This window comes from Sebastes fasciatus, chromosome 4 (assembly GCF_043250625.1).
Source record: "Sebastes fasciatus isolate fSebFas1 chromosome 4, fSebFas1.pri, whole genome shotgun sequence".
Lineage (NCBI taxonomy): Eukaryota > Metazoa > Chordata > Actinopteri > Perciformes > Sebastidae > Sebastes > Sebastes fasciatus.
Genome location: NC_133798.1, coordinates 24,904,767 through 24,926,925, shown reverse-complemented (window position 1 = coordinate 24,926,925; position 22,159 = coordinate 24,904,767). Strand labels below are relative to the sequence as shown.

The 22,159-nt window shown below is 39.2% G+C and overlaps 2 protein-coding genes across 18 annotated transcripts in view; both read left to right on the top strand.

Annotated features, from left to right (window-relative positions):
- The window catches only part of mef2aa (myocyte enhancer factor 2aa), a 106,996-nt gene extending 93,449 nt beyond the window's left edge, over positions 1–13,547 (top strand). For 8 of the 12 annotated variants that reach the window (XM_074633030.1, XM_074633029.1, XM_074633032.1 and 5 more), the window contains 5 exons: positions 5,032–5,216; positions 6,604–6,627; positions 9,332–9,461; positions 9,614–9,737; positions 9,931–13,547. In XM_074633030.1, the coding sequence (XP_074489131.1) occupies positions 5,032–5,216; positions 6,604–6,627; positions 9,332–9,461; positions 9,614–9,737; positions 9,931–10,267 (800 nt within the window). In that variant the 3' untranslated portion in view covers positions 10,268–13,547. The remainder of the gene's footprint in view (positions 1–5,031; positions 5,217–6,603; positions 6,628–9,331; positions 9,462–9,613; positions 9,738–9,930) is intronic. The other 4 variants (XM_074633038.1, XM_074633035.1, XM_074633039.1 and 1 more) reach the window with 1 other exon arrangement.
- A 1,976-nt stretch (positions 13,548–15,523) lies between these two features.
- mctp2a (multiple C2 domains, transmembrane 2a) overlaps positions 15,524–22,159 on the top strand; it is a 35,611-nt gene continuing 28,975 nt past the window's right edge. For 4 of the 6 annotated variants that reach the window (XM_074633024.1, XM_074633021.1, XM_074633022.1 and 1 more), the window contains exons 1-2: positions 18,495–18,621; positions 19,171–20,178. In XM_074633024.1, coding sequence (XP_074489125.1) covers positions 19,183–20,178 — 996 coding nt within the window. In that variant the 5' untranslated portion in view covers positions 18,495–18,621; positions 19,171–19,182. Of the gene's footprint in view, positions 15,612–18,494; positions 18,622–19,170; positions 20,179–22,159 lie in introns of those variants that run through there. The other 2 variants (XM_074633025.1, XM_074633020.1) reach the window with 2 other exon arrangements.

The window sequence follows — 22,159 nt, the reverse complement described above, 5'->3', positions numbered from 1 at the left end:
GTACACAATGACCGGACAGCCTGTCATGGCTGCAATGTGCTGTGTGAGAGGCGAAGGCAGGTGGAGTTTAACTCCTTCCTCGTCACTTAGCTGTACTCCATATAGTATTTCTGATAAAATGCAACGTGGTGTTACGATATGGTATGGTATTTAATGTTCACAGCTTGTGGACAACCACAAGAATATAGCCGTACAATGAGATATTCGGTATTGAAAAGAAATAAGAAGAGCGCCTCGGATCGGTTTACAACATTTTAAAGAGAGTGCTGTGTACATTTTAAGTTTGGGGTGTGGTACGGGTTCAGGGTAGAGTTAGGATCCTCTGCCAGGGGGCGTCAGCGTTTGGCACCATGTGAGCATGCTGCAGCTGTTGTTTGTACCAAGTGCGTAGAACAGCGGAGACTACAGGGTGGAGAAACCTCTCCAGCCCTGCTGTCAGATGACCATTCCTGACATAGCTCTGATTTTTCACAAGTAGCAGCTATGACCACAGCAGAAGCCGTTCAAAGCAGCCAGATGGAAGATGTGCCGTGTGATTTCTTCTCTCCTGTTCGATGGTGTCAGTTCTGGAGGACTTATTATTGAGCGGATTGTGACTCGCAAGCGCACGTACTGTACAGTACGTCGATGTCACAGAGAACATTATTGCCAAGATTTTTCGAGCAAACAAATTTCAGTTGTTCTTTCTAAAATAAGCCATCTGTTGTTGTTCTTGTCTGGTTCAGATAATGGCTTTACTACACTTATGTCTCATTTTGTTACTGCGGTGTGCAGTTCTATAATAGATCTTTTCTTTCAACAGCTCATACAATTACACCTAATTACAAGCTCTGGTCCTTGACTGGGGAGCATTAAGAATGAAAGTTGCGGTGAACGGGGAGGATTTAAGAGCATGATCTCTCTTATGAAATATGTCTGCAATCTTTACACGTCCCTTTAACAATATTGGAGCACTGCAAGCTTTTGAAACACAATTACAAAGCGTGTTTGTCTGTTCAGCTGGTAGTGGAATAAATAGTACTGTAGCTGCACCAAGTCTGTGTTGGTGCAGACTTTCAAAATGATTTTCTTTTATTGTAGGTTGATTGAATGTGAAACATGTATTCATACTTGGAGGATGATGATGAATCATATCCATGCTGCATACAAAAGAACAATTATCAACTTGGTTGCGTTTAGTTTCAACAAATCACCTTCTGCACATCCGGTCTGATCTTAGTTGTCTGAGACACAACAATAGGACCGTGCCTGGCATCTATTATTAGAAAACGTGGATTCACATCTATTATTTCTTCTCATTCATCAAGACATTTTCTCTTTTTCTCCTGAACCTGACGCACGTGGGATGTCGGGCACAATAAGCCGCTGTGTTTTCTTTCCCCCGAACTTAAAATGAATGTTTCAGTTGTAAACACAAGGCCTTATGTAATGCCCTTTCCCAGACCGTGTTAATAATTCAGGACAATGAACAGAAACCAAACAGCTTTCAACACGCGCTGGTTTCAGTCAGAGAGGATTTATTGGCACAAGCGAGCCGTTAGTGAAGTCTGCATATGGAATGAGGGCAGACATCAGAAAGGCCCAGTGAAACGTCCCCGCTGAAAGGCTGGGTCTTAACGTGTGGCTACTACCTTGGCTCAAAATTAACTTTGTGGTCGGAGTATTTGTTCAGACATGTGTTCCCTTCTTGGCAATTATTTGAAAGAAATGTGGGATTTATTCATCATCAGACATCTGAAGTCATAATCAGAGGCGGATTCCACAGATCTGCAAGTCAGGTGGGTTAATCCAAGTCTAAATGAGCCAGTGAATACAGCACCGAGTGTCTGTCTGTCTGTTTTTACCCTGTGAAGCACTGGCAGTGTGTCCAGTGGGTCGCACTGTTATCAGCCCAACATATGTTGGTATAGAAGTGAACAAAGAAACTGTCTGAAATGTTAATAGAAACGGTGTGAGTACATTCTTGTTTCAGTCGTGTGAAAAATTGCAAAATAAGCACCTTTTATTTATAACATCACAACAACAGCAACAGCTTTTCGCGCAATTAAATTCAGTGGATTAATGCTGCGTAAGATTTAGATATTATTCCAAAAAACACTGTAAAGGACAGTGAATAATGCAGGTAGGCTACAGACACAAGTGTATTTGATTGAATAATTAAATAGCCAATAAGAAGATATTGTGTAAATGATACACAAAAACAGAGATGAGGGGAAAAAGCCCCTTTTGAAGATAAAAAAAACATTTTTTCTTTTCTGTGCACAATTTATTTTATTTTGCATTAAAATATGTTATTTCTAATTAATTCTAATTTCTAATTAAAAAATTACTACTACTACCTAAACCATAACAAATAAAGTAATATGTACATATAATATCAGATTATGAAAACAAAATAATAATAATAATAATAATAATAAATAAATAAATACAAATTAAAAATTATAATAAATAAAAATAAATAGATGAATAGAATAAATTCATACATCAGATTCCCAAAATACTTGTTATTTGAAGGTTTATATATATATAATGTAATAATTTATGGTTTGGATTGTTATTATAAGTGTCTGACAACATTATTGAAAGGACCCTACAGAGAAATAAAACATTTTTCTTTACTGTTTGCTTGATCCGGTCTGTCTGTTGCCTCGGAGAAGTCTCGTTCTGAAATGTCATGTCACTTCCACATTGTCTAAATAATCTAAATATTCAGCCATGACATTGAAACCTTTTAAAAACGCTTGCTGTACTCCAACACAACAGACTCGGACAACACACGGTTTCCACCGTGGTCCTCCGGCAACAAGTCACTTGACACAATAACAAACAGACCGGATCAAATGAAGTAAAGAAAAACGTTTCATTTCTCTGCAGGCATCATCTTCCTGTGGCAAAAACAAATACTTTTAGTGGACGTAAATGACGGTACCAGCTTGCCCCGAATGATTACACTGTAGCCCGTTTAGCGGCTGCCGTCTGCAGCGCTCTGGCTCAATGCTTGACCAATTTCAAAAATTGTTGTCCCCAATAGACACAAAAACATGGTAAAATAGGCCCCAGGTTCAAAAATACAGAAGTTACTATTTAATGCCTTTTTCACAGCAGACATTTTGATATATCATACAGTAGCAGACAAAGCACAGGAATTAATTTAACTTTAACTAAAATTAACTTTAATTAACATTAATAACAGATGTATTAGTTCTAGCGTATCATGCATGCTACTTACTGCGATACATATTGGGAGTCAGCCATCGTTAATGTTCTTAGTAACACCTGTGCTTTCCCTGCTATGACAAATATTTATGTTTTGGGCAGAATCTCTGCACAGCTCACTGATTGTTATCAGAGAGTCTTAACTTGCCATATTGCCAATCTGCAACCAATTCCTTTACATGAAAGTCTATTTGCACTAACATCTCATTCCCTCTGAATGACATCTTCGCTGCTTTTAGTCAGGTTTGCTATTTTTAGGGCCTTGGACATTTACTCAGCTAATTCTGTAAACATTGTTTTCTTGCAGCAGCCAAGTCTTGTATGATCAAAGCCAGAAGTGACGGCGATAGCTGCTTGTATATACTGTTGATTCAGCTGTGAGATACTATTGTCGGCTTCATAACTGTTTATTTGACCGTGGATTGTTGCTGTCCTTATCTGTAGTCAGTGGGGCTATTGTTCCATTATGTTCCTACGCAAGAGCCTGCTCATTGTGCACACACTTTGTGTTTCACTGGGATACACTGAAACACAATGGAGAAGTCAGCGACTTGTTGAAGTGTTACTGATCTGTTGATGCAGCGCTAGACGCCATTCATTTCTTCTTCCCCTCGTTTTCAGGATTTCAACATGTATGTATCGTAAAAGTATCGTTTTTACTCAGACTTACAGAAAGTAAATTCAATTTAAAATTCAAGCACTTGAAATATTGCTTTTGTTCGCTTGTTTTTTTTTTTGAGTGGATTTGTGTGCCATCTGCATAATCCTGCCTTGTTCAGATGAGTCACAGAGTATCTTGCAACTGAAAAAAAGCTACTGTAGGACAACAAAAACAGGAAGAATTCATCTTTTTCAGAAACCTGTATTTAAAAAAAAAAAAAAATCCAAATACTATGTGAAGACAGTTAACAGTGCTCTAACAAAGGGACCATTTTTGATGCTGTAAAGTAGTTTTGCTTTTTTTATTAATCATTTTATTGATGCATTTATATTCTTAAATTTGTGAGCTAAGTCACAAATATACACATAGAAGAACCTTTTGTTGATGCTGGTATTTCTGAGATAAATTGTGTGTTATTTAAGGGTACATAACATATTGCAGTATTTTATACAATATGGTACAGTATCTAAAAATGTACCACGAGTCTATGCAGACATTGTACTGTAAGTTAGAGACTGTAACACCCTGTCGTTTCATATCTTGAAGTATGTCTCAAAGATAATTTCTTCTGTCCACACCCACTGATAATATGCGTCCTTTGCATGGGATAGTCGTCCAGTGATAGAGTGGGAATGAGGTGGATGGGAGTTCCTGAAATAAGTTGGTGGGGACTCATCGCTTTCCGAAAAAAAGGAAATGACTAATGACGATGACATGAACATCAAGGTGTGAATGAGGAAGGGGGGAGTTTAGCACTTTGCTATCGCTTGTGTGCACAGTGTAAAAACAACATCAAGAGATTGTTTTTTATTCAACTGTAATGGCTTCAGCTATTTCTTTTAAGCAGTCACAGTACATTTGTCAGTGAACTGCTCCTCATCCCACGATGCAACGGATTGACTTTGATGTAACCATTCACAATAAAAATAAAAGGCTCATCAATTTTGAAATGGACATTTTATTTTTGTAAATGTGCAGGATAATTATCCAAGTCTATTAAAACTTCCCAGAGGGTTGGAAACACTTAACGCTGCGTGCTGCAGCAAGCTGGAAAACAACGACTGTGTGAGAGGTTTGCTTGATGACTGCGAGTGTTGTCAGTCACACTCTGTGGTTTGATGATGTGTTTCTGTCGCTGTGTACCTCTGCAGGGAACGGTTTTGTTAACCCCAGGGGCTCTCCGGGCGTCCTCAGCACACCCAGCGGCAATGGCCTGGGTAAAGTCATGCCCACCAAGTCTCCACCACCCCCTGGAGGGAACATGGGAATGGGAGGCCGCAAGCCAGACCTAAGGGTTGTTATCCCTCCGTCTAGCAAAGGGATGATGCCCCCACTGGTGAGTACAGAGCACACCACTGCACACAAGTATCACCAGCTAAAGGACCTTTAAGTACCTCTGCTGCAGGGCGGACCAGAGCTTTGTTAAGTGTCATCTTCATAGCAGAATGTTTTGCAAGATTTTGCCACAACCATTTCTGACATCATCACATCAACATAGCATGTGAAGGACTATGTTTATCTGCCAAAATGGGACTCATCTCACAGGGTGTGCAGGCCACACCTGAGCAGCATTCTTCTTCTTCTTCTATCACCTCCGTTAACATGTTGGCAGAGCCAAGAATCTGCAACCCAGGTGTCATAACTCGCACTCAATTATTCACATTTAAACGAGAGGCGTTCTCTAATTATAATAATGAAGGTGCTGAGCGCTCTGACCACAGCGAAACACCTGAGGCTAAACTAGACTCTCCTGGTCATAAATCAACATTCGGAAAATCGAGTGTGGGATTTTCAAACAGTTGCCGGCAAAAAGACTATTTCCAACTTTGCGTGTTCCTGGTGTTGTCAGCAACAGGAGCCACTCCAGGAAAATGATTGTGTTTGGTAAATAAACCTTGGGTTACTGTGGGGGCTCCTCCTTTGCAGAGCTTCATCTAGCCTGGAGCAGTTTTTACACAACTGTGTGCTACCAAGTCGGCATGTGGAATCGGTAGAGCGGGACGGGTTGTGTTGTAAGAGGTCTGAAACAGGTTAGGCAGTGAGTTGGAGTGGTGGAGGCTGCGGAGGGCGCTGGCTGTGGCAGGTCTGCAGACAGCCTGTCATTAGGCCATAATGGTATTAAATTAATCACATCTCAGTGTGACAGAGTGTAGATGAAGACTTAATCAGGGGCCCAGGGTGTGAGCCAGATAATATCTTGTCGCCCTTGTCGTGTCTTCCTGCCGCTATTGATTGAGTGTGGGTATTAAGACAGCCCTGGCCTGGTCGCAGTATGTCCCACAGCACAGAGAAGATGGAAGATGGGCTTCTGGTTCCTCTTTCAGCTCAGGAAGGATTTAAAATACTCTATTCTACTAAGTACTATGCGGCCATCGTTGCTACCAGTTAAGAAATATGTCATTTCTGATGACTATGAGATGAGTGTACTCTCTGTTGTTAACTTCACTGGTATTTGTGCAGGATTTGACTGCTTCTTCTTCATCATTTACAAGATAAAGACAAGTTAATCGGGTGTCAGGCTTTGGAGTATAAAAACAGACTATAGACATACAGTTCAATGTGTGATTTCACAATGACTGCAGAAGTCATCCACACTTTTATATTCCCTAATGTCCCTTTTACTGTAAAATCTAGATTGGCGGCACTATTTCCCAGAGCGATTTACAGTCGCTCTGCTTCTTTTCTGTAACTCTGCCTCTCTTCTTCTCTTCTGTTGAGGGCAGTCGGAGGAGGAGGAAATGGATTTGGTGAGTTTTTTTTGACAAATGCCTGGGCAAATGGCTGAAATGTGAACATGCCTCCGGTAATCACACATGCAAGACTGAAGGCAGTGCTCAAACCGGAGATTGGCTCTTAGAGCTGCCAGCAATAATACATTTAAAAAAAAATAAAAAAATATTTTGTCACTGCATGTTTTGGGTTTGGCCTGTGAAAATTGCCTCAGCCTGTTAAATTGGCTCCTCCATTCCCAACACGTCAACGTTAGTCATATACCACCAGGAGTGTGTGTGTGAGAGAGAGAGAGAGAGAGAAAGAGAGAAACAGAGAGAGACAGAGAGAGTGAAAGCTAAGCGCTAATTAATGTGACATTTTTAAACTATTATATTGTAGTCACAATCTGGAAAGTTTGTGAATTTAAAAAAAGTTGTGGGTAAAAAAATCAGAATTATTGATATCGTTTCTAAGGAAGAGAAGATTACATCATCTTAAATGACATCATGCTGTGAGATACTTGGGGTTTGGTGAAGTCATCTGGCTGCAGAGTGTTGGAACAATGCAAGGAAGCCATCAACTAAATCATGCAATGCTGCTTCAAACGTAACCGCTGGCAGCTGCACATGTGTTTATTACATTGTATTCTGGGGATTTGTTACAGTATTGTTCTAAAATACATCTGCATTTGATTAGAGGAGTTGGGAGTGTGTGCAGTGCGTGTAGCTCACGGTTGAACTGTAGTTTGCTGCATGACCACACCATGCTGTGTAGGTGTGTGTTTGTGTGGACTGCATGCCGGTCACTGCACTAAAAACCACTGGAGCTTTACTGTACGTCACCCTGGGATTATCCTTCTGCACCCTCTCAGTTGAGAGTTGTTTATTTGATTGGAAAACTGATCACTGGACTCTGAATGTGTCAGCAATAGATGCTCGCCCATCACAGGTGCTCCTCCTCACCTGCACTATCCCTATAACAGCGTTCTTGTTCATGTCTAACAAAGTGAAACTCAAGCAGATTGGAGTAAATCTGATTAATAACCTGTTGTGCCTGTAGCTGCATGTCGGTTCTTGTGATGACTAAATCTGTCTGTTGTCCACTTAAAATATACTTATTGTGATTACTGAAATCTTTAAGGTGCTATTAATAACATAAATAACATTTAGTTAGAAGCCTTGTTAGAAGTGGGAACCAAATGTCCGAAACAAAACATTCATTTTGAACCTGGCAACATTTTTAAAATGATTAATTCACAATCAAAAGAATTGTTTTTAGCAAAAGCAATTTTTTTGGCTCCTTTCTAAAAGCTCTGTTTATCTATGTATTATTTATGTAAGGGATAATGTACGGCAAGCCGGTCATTGTTCTGAAATAAACCCTGACAGGGCGATGCAGCGGATACCGACGCAAAGCGTCGCCCTGAAGGTGCTTATTACACGGCTGCTTACTTAAAGCTGAAGTAGGCGAGATTGAAGCAAATATGATTAAAAAAAGTTATTTTTATAAAACGGTCACTATATCCTGACAGTAGTGCATGAAACAGGTAACCTGAAAAAAATCATGTGTCCCAGTGTCCTCCGGTGTCCTCTGGTGCTCCTAACGGCATCTGCAAGATTTCACAGACCGGAGGAAAACAAGCAGTCAGAGCTGATCTGAGGTCTGCTGTCCATCTGCCGTCTATGAGAGCTGACTGTCAATCTCTTGCGAACTCCGACCAAACGGTCAAACTAGGCAGCGCAGATCAACTATGAATCAATAATATGTTACGTTAATGCCTATTTCTCACCTCAAATCAGAATCATCTTGTAGTGCACGGTTTAGCTGTGAAATGAGAAAGTTTGTGACGCGGCCGTCATGATGAGATCTCTTGAAGGAACACCAAGTACCGGTCACGTGACCGGAGCATAGCCAATAGGAACGTTCTCTCTCTGAAATGACCTGTGATTGGTCATTTCAGATTTTTTAAAGCCTGAAAACAGAGCCATGAGGAGGTGTAGAAGTCTAGTTTTCTCTCAGAACACTTGAATTACAATATGCTGAAAGGTTATTATGGAATTTTTGCCCAATGATGCCAAAAATAAACTGCCTACTGCCACTTTAAGAAATCAACAATATGACACAAAAATGGTACGCCAGAGTTCGACAAACAGTCTGTTATACATAGCAACAGTCTGCTATAAAGAAATAACAGACCGTAGAATGCCGTGATTGACCAATCAGAATCGAGTATTCAACAAAGCCGTGTAATGATTAAAATTATTCGTCTACATAAAAATATTATCAATAAGACCTTTAAATATTTTAAAGCCTTTGACTATTTTTAGGATAAATTCACAAGTATATCTGCAGTTTGTTGTATACATACACATATATTTAGTGAACTATATCTGGATGAATATCAGAAAATCCCTATAAAAAAAACAAAACTGCATCAGTTATTGAATATTTCTTCCTGTGTTGTTATCCTCTTTTTTTATATATATGTTTGTAAAAACATACAGTCGATAATGAATCAGAAAGATCAGACTATTGACTTCCATGAAGCTACACCACCACCTAGTGGCAGCACTTATTATTACACTGATATCCCTGATCACCACAATGCTGTAGTAAACTTAAAATGTGTAGGCTCTAAATTAAATGTCTTAAATGCTAAGAAAATGTGTATGAGTGTGGTGTTTTTAGAGTTATATTTTGGGCTTATGCATTTTCTTTGTTGTTTTCTGTGATTTGCAGAACACCCAGAGGATAAGCAGCTCCCAGTCCAGCCAGCAACTGGCCACTCCCGTAGTGTCTGTCACCACCCCCAGCTTACCCCCACAGGGCCTGCTCTACTCAGGCATGCCCACCTCCTACAACCCTGCTGGTGAGTCTGGCCTCGCTCTCCCCTCAGACTGAAAACAACCGCCGACTGTTTGTGCGACCCGCTGTTGGTTCTTGCTCTTTTCCTCAGTGGCACATGGTGTCGTAGCTGAAATGAGTTCTCACTGTGTGTGTGGCTGCTTTTTGTTTTTACAGAGTTCTCCCTGAGCAGCGCAGAGATCTCTTCCCTACAGGGCTTCAGCTCTCCCGGGCTCTCACTGGGCTCCATGTCGGCATGGCAACAGCATCAACTGGGCCAGGCAGCTCTTAATTCTTTGGTGTGAGTAACACACTTCCAAACAAAGGCACACTCTCCAGACGCCCTCACATGAAAGCAACACCCACTGCGCTCTGTGATATCATGCTGAATCACACATCTACATATTCCTGGCTCTTCACATCGCTGCACCTCACATTTGTTGTCTTGTTGTTTTTTTTGACTGAACACAAAAATGTCTTATCTTCTTCCGCAGTGGTGGAGGTCACCTACCTCAGGGCTCCAACCTCTCCATCAACACCAGCCAGAGCATAAACATCAAGTCCGAGCCCATTTCGCCGCCACGGGAGCGCGTCACCCCGTCTTGCTTCCCCCCTCAGCAGCCGCAGCAAGGGTCCAGCCGACAGGAAGTTCTGGGACGTTCGCCCGCTGACAGCCTCAGCTCCTCCTGTAGCTCTTACGACGGCAGCGATCGCGAGGACCACCGGCAAGACTTCCACTCCCCGCTGGGGCTGGTCAGACCCCCTGCCGGCTCCGAGGACAGGGAGAGCCCCTCGGTCAAGCGCTTGCGCATGGACACATGGGTGACATAAAGAGCCCCTATGAAGCCTCCAGTCACCAGCCAGTCAGAGAGAGGGAGGGGTTAGACGTGGAGATAAAAGAAAGAGCAAAGGGTCCTTAAAGCTATCATTATGATACTATTATTCAACTCCATTTCAATTTGTAAGACTGAGTGGCAAAATGTTATAAGACGTGTCAGGACATATCTAAAGTAAATTCTCAAACTGATACGGTAAGATTTAAAAAAAAAAAAAAATCTCAGTTAGCTGGACTGAATTATATGCACAAGCAGGTGGTATCAGGTACTTGGTGCAATTCAGATGACTGAAGAGAGACGTTCAGAGAGAATTGTTAAACAATAGGCGGTAGATTATTGTAGTCACTGGTCTAGTCAGACACTTACATGTAGTTGCTGTATTGCTGTTGTGCTCGCAAGTTGCAAACAATCAGAGAAAGTTGTGTTGCTTTCAGGCTGAGGACCCTTACATATGACGTTCACTGCAAGAACTATCTTTTAAAATCATGCTGTAACCACACAAGACCTTTATCTCAAGTGGCCTCTTGTAATTTATTGATTCAGGAGATAACACAGAGTTAATTAAGACTACACAGGAATTTTGGATCACACAGTAAAGAATTGCAACAGTTGAGACTACTTTAGCGAATAAATGAAACAATACTGTTGGACGTAAAAAAACAAAAATAGCAACAGAATTTATTGCAATAATGACATACTATTCATTTTATAATTTAAAAGAGTAGGATATATAAATGTGCAATTAAGATAATGCGAACCTGTCCAGTTGAACTGGTGAGAAAATCAACATGTTCACATGTGTGTAACAGTTCATCAGTAATATAAGCCAAAGCTGTTCTTTTGTGTTGTTTTGTACAGTTGCTACGGTTTCCTAACAATTCACTCAAACGCACCACACATTTCTTTATCATCATAGTTTTATTTTTTATTGTGCTTTATTGCAAACAGTGTAAAGTCGTGTTAACCAGATCGTGAATCGATATCTAAAGCCATGAACATTTTGCTGTTCTGTTTGTACAATTGATAATTTGAGCCAAACATTTTTCCTTTTTGTTGTGTAAATAGCGACTTTAATATATATCACCAGGGGTGTGAGTACATGCTGAATGTACTGTACGATCACCGTTTTCAAGAAAAGTATATTTTTGTGGATTACAGCCAAGTTTACAAGAGTAGACCCTTAAAACGTAGATCATTCACTGGTCAATATTTTGTTCATTTTACTGTAATCTCTTCTAAATTGAATTACAAACATAACCTCCCATGTGTTTTTAGTTCCAGATGGTCAATTTGTTTCTTTATTAGTGATGACTGTTTGTCCTGAATTCATTGTAATAACAATGCTGTGAGGTTGAAGTTCCACTATTTTCAAAATGGGTGAAGGATGATCACAAGGCTAAGGGGAAATAGGGTTTCTTCCCTCCCATTGTAGTTGTATACCAGCAGCTGCTGAGTACACTGCCAACATTTAAACCCAAGGTCCCGTCCCCACACTGAAGAATAATCTATTGTTGTTGCATGTAGCTCAACTGAAAGACATGCCAGCTCTCGAGGCCCTTTCCACTATCCTGTTATTGATTCGTTGAATTGAAGCAGGAGACATAAACGTAGGTAGTAGAAGTGGCTGCTGACCTTCACACCAAACTGATCATGCTCATACATGTACGTGGTTGTAAATATCGCAGTCAGTCATAATTATGTACAAAAATACTTGTGTTTCCTCAATTTCCCAGAAATTGCATCTTATATCAATGCCCTAATATTAGTAAAACTACTATAGGCCTTAGGAACCAGAAAAATCTGAAGTCATGTACGCTGAAGGTGTTGCTACGCTGTTATCACACCGTGCTGCAGAGACAGAGGAGGGGAAAAAAAGTGGGCTGTGATTTGTTTTCTTCTCCATCATCACAGAAGCAAATAATTCAGCAGCTAATTCAAAAACAACACAATATCATTCACTTCAATCTCACTGCTGGATTGCACACATTTGTATGAGAAGTTTGCTGTACAAGAAAAAGGTATCGCTCTGCATTCGCCGTGACATAATCTCGTGTGTGTTTCTGAGGTTTTTTCCGCCCCATCATCAGCTCCATGATAGTAATATACAACCGTAAAGATCTATGCAGTTTTAGCCCCAGTTTACACGACATAAACAGAATATATGATGTCACTACAGGTCACATTTAGTCCACAAAGCATCAGGAAGAAGAGCATCTGAGGATTGACTGTTAGCCTCTTATCCTGAAGTGCCACAGCTGGAGGTTGCTGGACTACATATAATACATTTTATTAAATTATTGATTTGGATACCCCTGGGGCAATCTCTTCATGTTCATATACATTGGTAGGCATACTTTACATAATGTATAGTAATCCATAATGTAATCCAGTTTAACGCAGCAGGTGAAAATAGCAATAATAAATGAAAGAATAGTCTGCCTGTCTTGGCAGCACCACCTCGTAGTTGAGCACATACTTTAGCACTTGATGACATATCAGGGAATTTTGTAGTTTGTCTATCTATATGCACAGTTAGGAAATGCCTTATCCCAAAGAAAAATACTATTTTTATTTAATTTTCTCTTAGTTAAAAGGAAAAAAAATGCAGATATCACTCCAACTTGACCAGACCTGCCTCTCCTCAGACAAGACCCACACAAGAAAAATGCACAGTGAATGCACCGCGATACACTTTGCTCTTTTGGTCCGTGTCCAAATTGTGCACAACTGATGAATGTGAAAGGAAAAGGGTAATCAATGAACCTTTGTAGAGGATTTTCTTCACTTTGCTGTGTAAGAGTACACTGCTTTGCTTCATGGCTTTTATAAACAGAACTACGTGTTTGGTAAGTGTTTGTAGTTGATAGTTCACTTAACTAAAGAAGCTGTTTTCGGTTTGAACGCTCAGACCGTTTGGCGGCACAAGCTGGACTTTGTTGCCAATAATGAAATTATTTGTTTCAAAAATCGAAAGAGGTTTTAAGTTAATCTACATTTTCTTTCCCTTGAATGTGTTATTTTATTTTCATCATACAATAAATATTCAAGTGAACTTTTTATTAAACAATTAAGATACTATGCTAGATATTGTTGTACAAAATTTGTATTCTTCACAAAAGTACAAATATTGGCTTTTAATGTGTAATTTAGGTTATCTCTCTTATTCTGTATAAAATGAAGTAAACAACTCTTACATAGAATTTGTTCTCCTGTGAAGTCCCAAACAGTAGAAACTGTCAACTTTATTAAACACCTCAGTGTATGCTCAATCTGAACTCAATGTCTATTCATCTGTGAATTTTGCCATTTTGTCATTATCACACAGTGATACAAACATCTTCATCTCACTGACTTAATGTAAGAACCTTCTCTGACGTACTCTCTCAATGAAATCACTGAAAATGTTTATTTAAAAAAACAGTGCTGCTTATTTTACTGTATTTTATACATGCTGGATTAATGGATCCATGCAGTGTGGCAGCCAGTGGTGGGAGAACTACTCAGAAATAAAAGTACTAGAGTGTAAAAACATTTCATTACAAGCAAAAGTCCTGCATTTAATATCTTTTTTTATGACTTTTTACAATATACACATCATATTATACATTATATTTAACTGACTCTGTGGCTTGCTTACAAAGCTATCGCCAACAATACAATTCTGAAAAAATAAAATACAATAATTACATTTTAAAGAAAAAGAAATACATAAATAAAATTAAATAAAATCAAAAGACAAGCGTATCACTCATATAGTAATCAAAAACATACATTTAAAATATTAAGTAAAAGTAATATAAAAATATAAAAAGTAAGAGTTCTCATTATGAGTATAATATCATATAGGCCTAGATTATGTTATTGTATTATTATTATTATTGCATTCACATGTAAGCAGCTTTTTGATGGTGTGCAGTAGCTGGTTGCGATGGAGCTAATTTTAACTGATTTATACAGTGTATGTTTGGGTAGTTTCACATGTTTTGAATAGTAACTGAAATAAAAGAACAATATTTCCGTCTGAAATGTAGTGTTCTATAAAATATGAAATACCATAAAATAGAAATATTTTTACTTAGTAGGCTACCGCAATATTAAATATACACAGTGATACAAACTGCATGTAATGTAATGCAATGTAATGTAATGTAATGTAGTTAACATCATCTCACTGACTTAATGTAAGAACATTCTCTGACATACTCTCAATAAAATCACTAGATTGAATGAATGAAAGTACTACATGTACAATGTAAAAAGCAAAAGTCCTGCATTTAGAATCTTTTATTTTAATGTAACTTTTTAGGGTTTTTTATTTTACAATATACATATATTGCCAAGAAGACAATACAACTCTGAAAAAATAGATATACATACGAAAAGAAATACATAAATAAAATGAAATAATCATAAATAATAAAATCAAAAGTCAAGCTTATCTCTCACAAAAGTAATCAAAAACATGCATTTAAAAATCTTAAGTAAAAGTAAAATTGTATTATCAAAATGTAAAAAGAATGAGTTCTCATTATGTGTGTAATATCATATAGATTATATTATTGGATTATTATACTATTGCCTTCATATGTAAGCAGATGTTTTTGATGATGTAGCTGGTTGCAATGAAGCTAATTGTAACTAATTTATACAGTAGGTTGGGTCGATTCAGATGTTTTGAATCGTAACTATAAGATAAAAGAATAATATTTCCCTCTAAAATGTAGTGTAGGCCTACTAAAAACATTAAAAAAAATACTTTTACTTTATTACCTCAAAATTGTACTTAACTACAGTATTTGATTAAATGTGCATAGTTATTTTTCACCACTGGTGACAGCAGCACTAGTCTAATACTAGAGGATTTATATTTATATTTCTTTTTTCTTTTTTTTCTTTTTTTTTATTAGCAAGAGGATTTATTTGTAACTTTGAAGTTATAGCCTTCAGCTGATTCTGTCAATAACTTCAAGACTGTTGAATCAGTATTTGAGGTTGTTTCTGGACTGCACATAATATTGATATTTATACAGATCAAATGCAAGCAACATTCAGCTGAGACCAAAGTGTTTCACAGGTGACATCTAGTGATATTTCCCTTTTTAGAGCAGAGCTCATGTATTTCCACAGTATGGCCAGCAGGAGGCACTGTAATACAATGGATTACACAGACCTGCAGGTTGCTGGCCTGGTGGTGATACCAACATTCATGGGTGATACCACAGAGTGATACTGCATCTTGTTAACTGAGAGGTAAAGGTAAGTTGAGTAAACTACTGAAGCTAACAGTTCCCAACAACTGGAGATATTATATCGAGGTGCAACTGAAACGTCAACATCAGGTAAAAATGTGCATTGCTTTGAGACCCACAATAGACCCGTTTTTGTCTTTTTAGGGGGGTACAGGAGGTCTTTAGGGGGAGATAGCATGTCAGCAGTAGATGTCACATATAGAAGGGGTGAAGTGGAACCTGGAGATTCATTTGAGATGCATCTCAGCAATGTGTGTCAAGTTGTTCTAGTAATAAATCAGACATAAACATGAATTAATTAAAGGTCCAATATTGTAAAAAGTGAGATTTTCACATCTCTCAATTAAAAAGCAGGTTTAAGTGCTATATAAATACTGTGAAAGTATCAAAACGCTCAATCCAAGGAGAAATACACACAGCCCGTATTCAGAAATTGTGCGTTTGAAACAAGCCGTTAGGATTTCTGTCCATTTGTGATGTCACAAATAAACAATATTTAGACCATTTCACAGTTTTAAACGTAAACATTCTAAATGTGTCCCAGTTTATTTCCTGTCGCAGTGTATGTGAATAACATCAGCTGACAGGAAGTAAACGTGGCCCCAAGCTGATTCCTAGCAATGCAATTCCGTTGGTGAATACAGGTATATTCAGACAGACAGTATGAGAAAAATAATGTGTTGTTTGAACATTAAAGCATGTAAACATGTTCTAGTGGAAACCCAAAATACAAGTATGAACCTGAAAATGAGCATGATATGTCCCCTTTAATTAAAATAAATTGTAAAAGTGTATAAGGGCTTAGAACATTACTATTGAAGTATATGATGGCCATTCCCTTGCTCCAGTTTGTCTCATAAGTTGGGTTGATAGCATTTCTTACACAGATTTGGTGCTACCTTAAATTTAGCAATTTTTTTACCATTCGAGAATTGATAGAAAATTATCAATAATCGCTCCAAAATATCACATTAAGACACCAAAACCTCGAGGAACACCATAGAAAAAAGCCATGCTGTGATTTGGTTTCAAATACTTTTGACATTTGGAGATTTCTGGAGGAATTGCATTTTTTGGCGATTAGTTGGCGAGCACTTCTGTTCTAGAAACTGCTCAGAAACCCTCTTATTGTCAATCTACCTAGGAATGCCATCCATCCTCTTAATGCTCTAGGTCTGTAGTTTGATGTTGTAAAGTTTCATGAGGCTGTGATTATCCTAGAGGTCACCACAGGTCATTTTATACAGTGAGGTCAAATTTCAATAAATGCGAAAATAACACATTTATACTGTATGCAAAGAACTGCATGTTTTTGCCCCAAACTGTATGTGATTATCATAAAATGGGCATGTCTGTAAAGGGGAGACTCGTGGGTACCCATAGAACCCATTTTCATTCACTTATCTTGAGGTCAGAGGTCAAGGGACCCCTTTGAAAATGACCATGCCAGTTTTTACTCGCCAAAATTTAGCCCAACTTTGGAGCGTAATTTATCCCTAGGTAGCTTCACTCTAGCTCTTAAACTGAACCTGTTACAGCCTCTGAAAGACAGTAAAGTCGGTCGGGATCGCAGCGGGTTTCAGAGGGTTAAAGCACTCTTACTTTTCGGTGTAAAAGTACATTTTACCACTTTATGCTGGCCTTTATTTGAATTTTCTTCATTGTGGTATCGCTACTCTAATGTGGCCTGTAAATAAACATTTCAACTAAATTAATTTGAGTAGCAAAACATAAAACATTGCGAGACAAACAGGGGTTTTTAGGTCAGCTGTGTAATTGACAACCTCAATCGTTCATGGTTGTTTTCAGTGCGAAGGCCTTGTATGTGCATCACTCAGTAGATTTGTCCCCAAGTGCATGTTCTTGGCTTGCTGTCCATCAGACCAGCTGTGCTGCAGGCTGGATCTGGTCCAGTGTGCATGTGTAGAGTAACCAAGCAGGGTTTTGGGGCTGTTTGAGTTGTGTGAGAAGGAGGGCGACAGGCCACCTGCCATAGGGGCTTGCCCTGTTCAGATCCCCAGTCCTGCCTTTCAACTGGGAGCCAAGTTGGGGTTCTTTCATGTGGGCCTGATCTCCTTAAGACATCAGCAAATATTGAACAAGACTCAGTCCAGACTCAAACACATCTGTTGTCATATAGTCTCCACTGTTAGGCACAGACAAGGAGGGAGAGAGTGAACACCAGTGGGTCTGTTGCATTAGCTTCGATGTGTGGACAGAAAGCTATAGTTTATACTTTGCAAACACAAATGCTCACTTTTGACGAGCTTAGGCTAAACCATGTTCCACTGTAAACAAATATGGGGCTGTGTGAGAGAAATGGAGTTTGGTATGACAAGGCAGCCACCGACTGCCAGATCCGTGCTGAAGATCAGACATGAGATAAGACGAACAGATAGCCAACATTTCATATGCCTCAGTCATGTTGTAGAATCCATCAGCAGTATTTTGGGACCGTTTTGGACGGACAAGAAGGACAGTTGTATTGCAGAATTAGGACAGATTATGGAATTATGTATTTTTTCCTCAAATACTTGGAGCTATAAGAGAACGCATAGTGGAGGAAGTGCAATGCATGCAAGTCTTAAAAAAGACAAATAGCCTCACAAATGCAAATAAGTATTCAAATCAACAACAAACAAACAGGCAATGAACAGGCTGTTAAACTTGCTGTACTGTGAGCTGGACTGTTTCATCATAGCGTCGGTGCTTCCGTGTGCATTTAAGCTCTGTGTCCTAATGTAACCCATTATTTATTGTCACATATTTCTTTTCTTATCTGACCCACATAACTGAAGTCATACTGTAGCTCCATCCATTACAAAAACTTGGATATGACTCAACACTTGACACATTCTCATAGTCGTTGAAACTCACCTTGTGAAACTGGTATGGCTAGTTTCAACCAGTTTTGCCTCTCCACCAATCACCTGTCTTGAAGCAGGAAAGGGCACGAACTACATAATGTGTTGCTCGAAACTCTTCCTCTTTGTCATCATAGTTAGAATGGTTGAGCCGCCTCTCTGGAAATTTACCGGGGCTCCCGGTGGACAATGATTCGGTGCTCTTTCGAGCTGTTCGACGGAGGTTGACTGGACAGGTATAGCATCATGTTTTCGTTGTCTAAATTATACTGGAATAATCTATGAGGTAATGCCATGTAGAATAATTTAGGTGAAGTAGTTTATTCAGAAATTTGTATTAGGCTTCGCGCTAATGGTAAGATTTTTATATGATTATGTAGCCTGCCACCTACATTTGGTTTAGCTGATTTAATGTAGTTATAGGTAGGCGTTGCTTGTGTTTTATTAAGGCAGGTTAAATAGATTCAGATGGCAGATAAACAATAGAGATGTCTTTACTATTGTCTGTGTATGGTGACAAATCCTCCAACTACTTACTACTTCTTGACCTACTGTACAGTAATAGATTGCCTTTATAAAATTGTATTCGAGTCAAAGTGTCAACTGGAATGCAAGACACAATAGGAAATATGTTTTTGAAGATGTGTTTATGACGTTAATCAGTGGCCACCTCTAGTACATTTTACATTTGGCTCATGTAGTTTATATCAGGACACTGTTAGGCCTGTATGCATGTAACACAATTGATTTTGATCTCACAGTTGTTGTTGTTGTTTTTTTTAAAGTTATCACTCAACATGGATGCGAAGAAGAAAAACTTCTTGGAGAACTTACGTCTGAAGACGAAGTTGATCAACCTGAAGAAGCCAGGGAAGAAGGCCCTTGCCAAGAAGGGAAGGAACCTGGTCCATCGGCGCAGTATTTCTGTGCCAGATTTAAGGTTGTTGCCAGGTGAAGCGGATTCTACAGACAGCGTGGACCACTTGTCGTCCACTCCCAATGATGCCATCTACTTTGGCCACTCTCCTGGTCAGAGTGATTCTGATTCTATTACAAGTGGCTCTATCGCCGATGGTTCACTTTACACAGACAAACTGAACGAGTCAGCCCCAGAAAGTAGACTCAAAGGTCTCAAGGATCGCACAGATGTTGCTTTGAATAGAATGAGTGCACCAGTGGGACTTTATGAGGAAATGGAGGATATGATCAATTCAGGCTCCCAGAACAGGGTGACTCGAGAAGGCTTGTATGCACAAGTAGATAAAAAACCCAGAAGGAATGTACCTAAATTCACTTTTGACCCTATTTCTGCACCAAGATCTGTTTTTACCAGCGCACTTCCACCAAGACCAGACCTTGGAGAGAGAGTGAGTCTCTCTGGTGAAGACGCCTCAAGAGAACGAGTGTCTTCAGGTGGTGTTGCTGCAGTATTGCTCAGAGCAAGCTCACTGGGAGACCAAATGAACACTTACGCACTAAAGAAGAACCCATCATTTGAGTATAGAAAGCCAGCATCTGAAAAAGGAACTCCGCCAAGAACCAGAGCAACTACTCCTGCAGATTCGATGTCTCTGATATTAGATACCCTGAGTACTCCTTTGGAGAGTGCAGATGGCACCTCTCTGGACTCTGGCGGTGGAAGTCCTACTGAGGAGCGAGTCAACATGCCCTGGACGACAGACTCGGAGGAACGCGACCAAGAAGTCTCCCCCTATTTGATCAGAGACTTCACCATAGAAGAGGCTCTGCTAGAAGAAGCCCAGGATGAGGAGGCCCTGGAAGAAACAGAGGAGGTTAGTTTTATACAAGCGTATTTAACTACATGTATAATGCATGTCAAAGTAGTGGTATCCTTTCACGGTGATAAATCAAACAGATGGAAATCCAAACTAGTCCAGTCCTGTGCATATACAGTCATTTAAAACCTCTAGTGTTGTAGAAACCTAAATGAAAGTGTTAATCTCAAAGGAATTAAATAAAAGTATGCAAGCTCTAGTGCTCTAGTCAGTAACATGTAATGTATTCTCACATCGGTCACATTTGCATGCTTTTATTTCACTTTCTAATAGTGTGGTTTGGTTTTTCACCCACTTCAGCTGTTATTCTAAGAGTCCTCAGCCTCTAGTATGGTGAATGGCATGAAATCGACATTCCTTTTCTAAACCTGAGTTTAGGCTTGTGGGTTTACTACACTGTATCCCTGTAGCATTGACATATAAACATAGTGTGTATTGTGACAGTATACTATTCAGACCTCTGGTGCTACATATCAAAAGCATCCCTCCCATGTTTGGTGTTAAATGTAAAGTGAGTGACCACTTGGGATTTGACTTTATACAGCACCTTGGGTATTGCTGAAACTAATAGACTAGTGTGTCTTCTTTTGTCTAGATGCCTCTTAGATACCAGTTGAAAACCTGTGTTACTAGTTAGAGACACAATGTGCTGTCGAGAGCTCTGTAAAAAGTACACAGAGACTGATAATATCTCACTTTGGCACTATTTACAAACTGTAATCACATTACTTGTGTCCCTAAAAGCTATTATCTATTGTCATGACAAATATTTAAAGTATGTTCTGAAATGGATAAACAAAGAGCGTACATTGAGAGGAAATAGATTGTAATTAAAGTGGTACACACACCTAGACATCTCAGCTTGACTGTACTATATTAAAGCTGCAGTATGTAACTTTGAGCAAATATTATAAAAACTTATTTTTATGAAACACTCACTATATCCTGACAGTAGAGTATGAGCCAGATAATCTGTGAAAAAAATAATGTTCTTCTGTTTCCTCCTAGTGCTCCTAATGGCATTTGCAAGATTTCCCTGCACCCGAACAAAAACAACCAATCGGAGCCGAGGAGTCGCTAAAGCAGCTGTCAATCACTGCTCGCGAAACTCATGAACTCCGATCAAACGGTCAAACTAGGCAGCGCTGATCGAATATGAATCAATATTCTGTTACTGTAATGAGTATTTTAGTGTACCGTTTAGCTGTAAAATTATAAAGTTTGCTCCGGCTGGTGGGCGGTGCTTGGTTTAGGCTCGACTGTTTTCAACATGGTGGCCGGGTCACCAACTTCCTCATTTTATAGCCAAACAGTACACTAAAATATGTTTCTGAAAACAATTGAGTTCATTTGATTCTTATTTGATCAGCGCTGCTGAGTTTGACAGTTTGGTTGACGTTCTCAAATTCCGCGAGCAGTGATTAACAGCTGCTGTAGAGAGTCCTCGGCTCTGATTGGTTGTTTTCCTTCGGACACATTGAAATCTTGCAATTGCCATTAGGAATACTAAGAGGACACAAAGGAACATCATTTTTATTTAAAGATTATCTCTTATTCACTTCTGTCAGGATATAGTGACCGTATTATGAAAAGAACTTTTTATCATATTTACCAACTGCTGCTTTAATTGTTTATATATAACCTTTATTTAACTAGGAAGTTACATTGAGATTAAACCTAAACCAAGTAAGACCTAGCCAAGACAGGGTCAAATAGCAGCATCCAACACATAACAAGAATCACGGCAGCAACAATAGGTACGACTAAATACATTGCATCATACAGTGCATTAACAGGGCAGCATGTTGATCATGTGTTTGATATGTGATTGAAGCAACTGCAACTAGCAGTGACCACTTCCTTTATTCTATATTTAAAATCATTTGAAGAGGTAAGGGTCTCAAGTTTAGGCTTGGCCTGCAGATCAAGGACCATAATGGAACAGGCTTGTTTCGCCCGCTTCTGTACTGATAGAAGG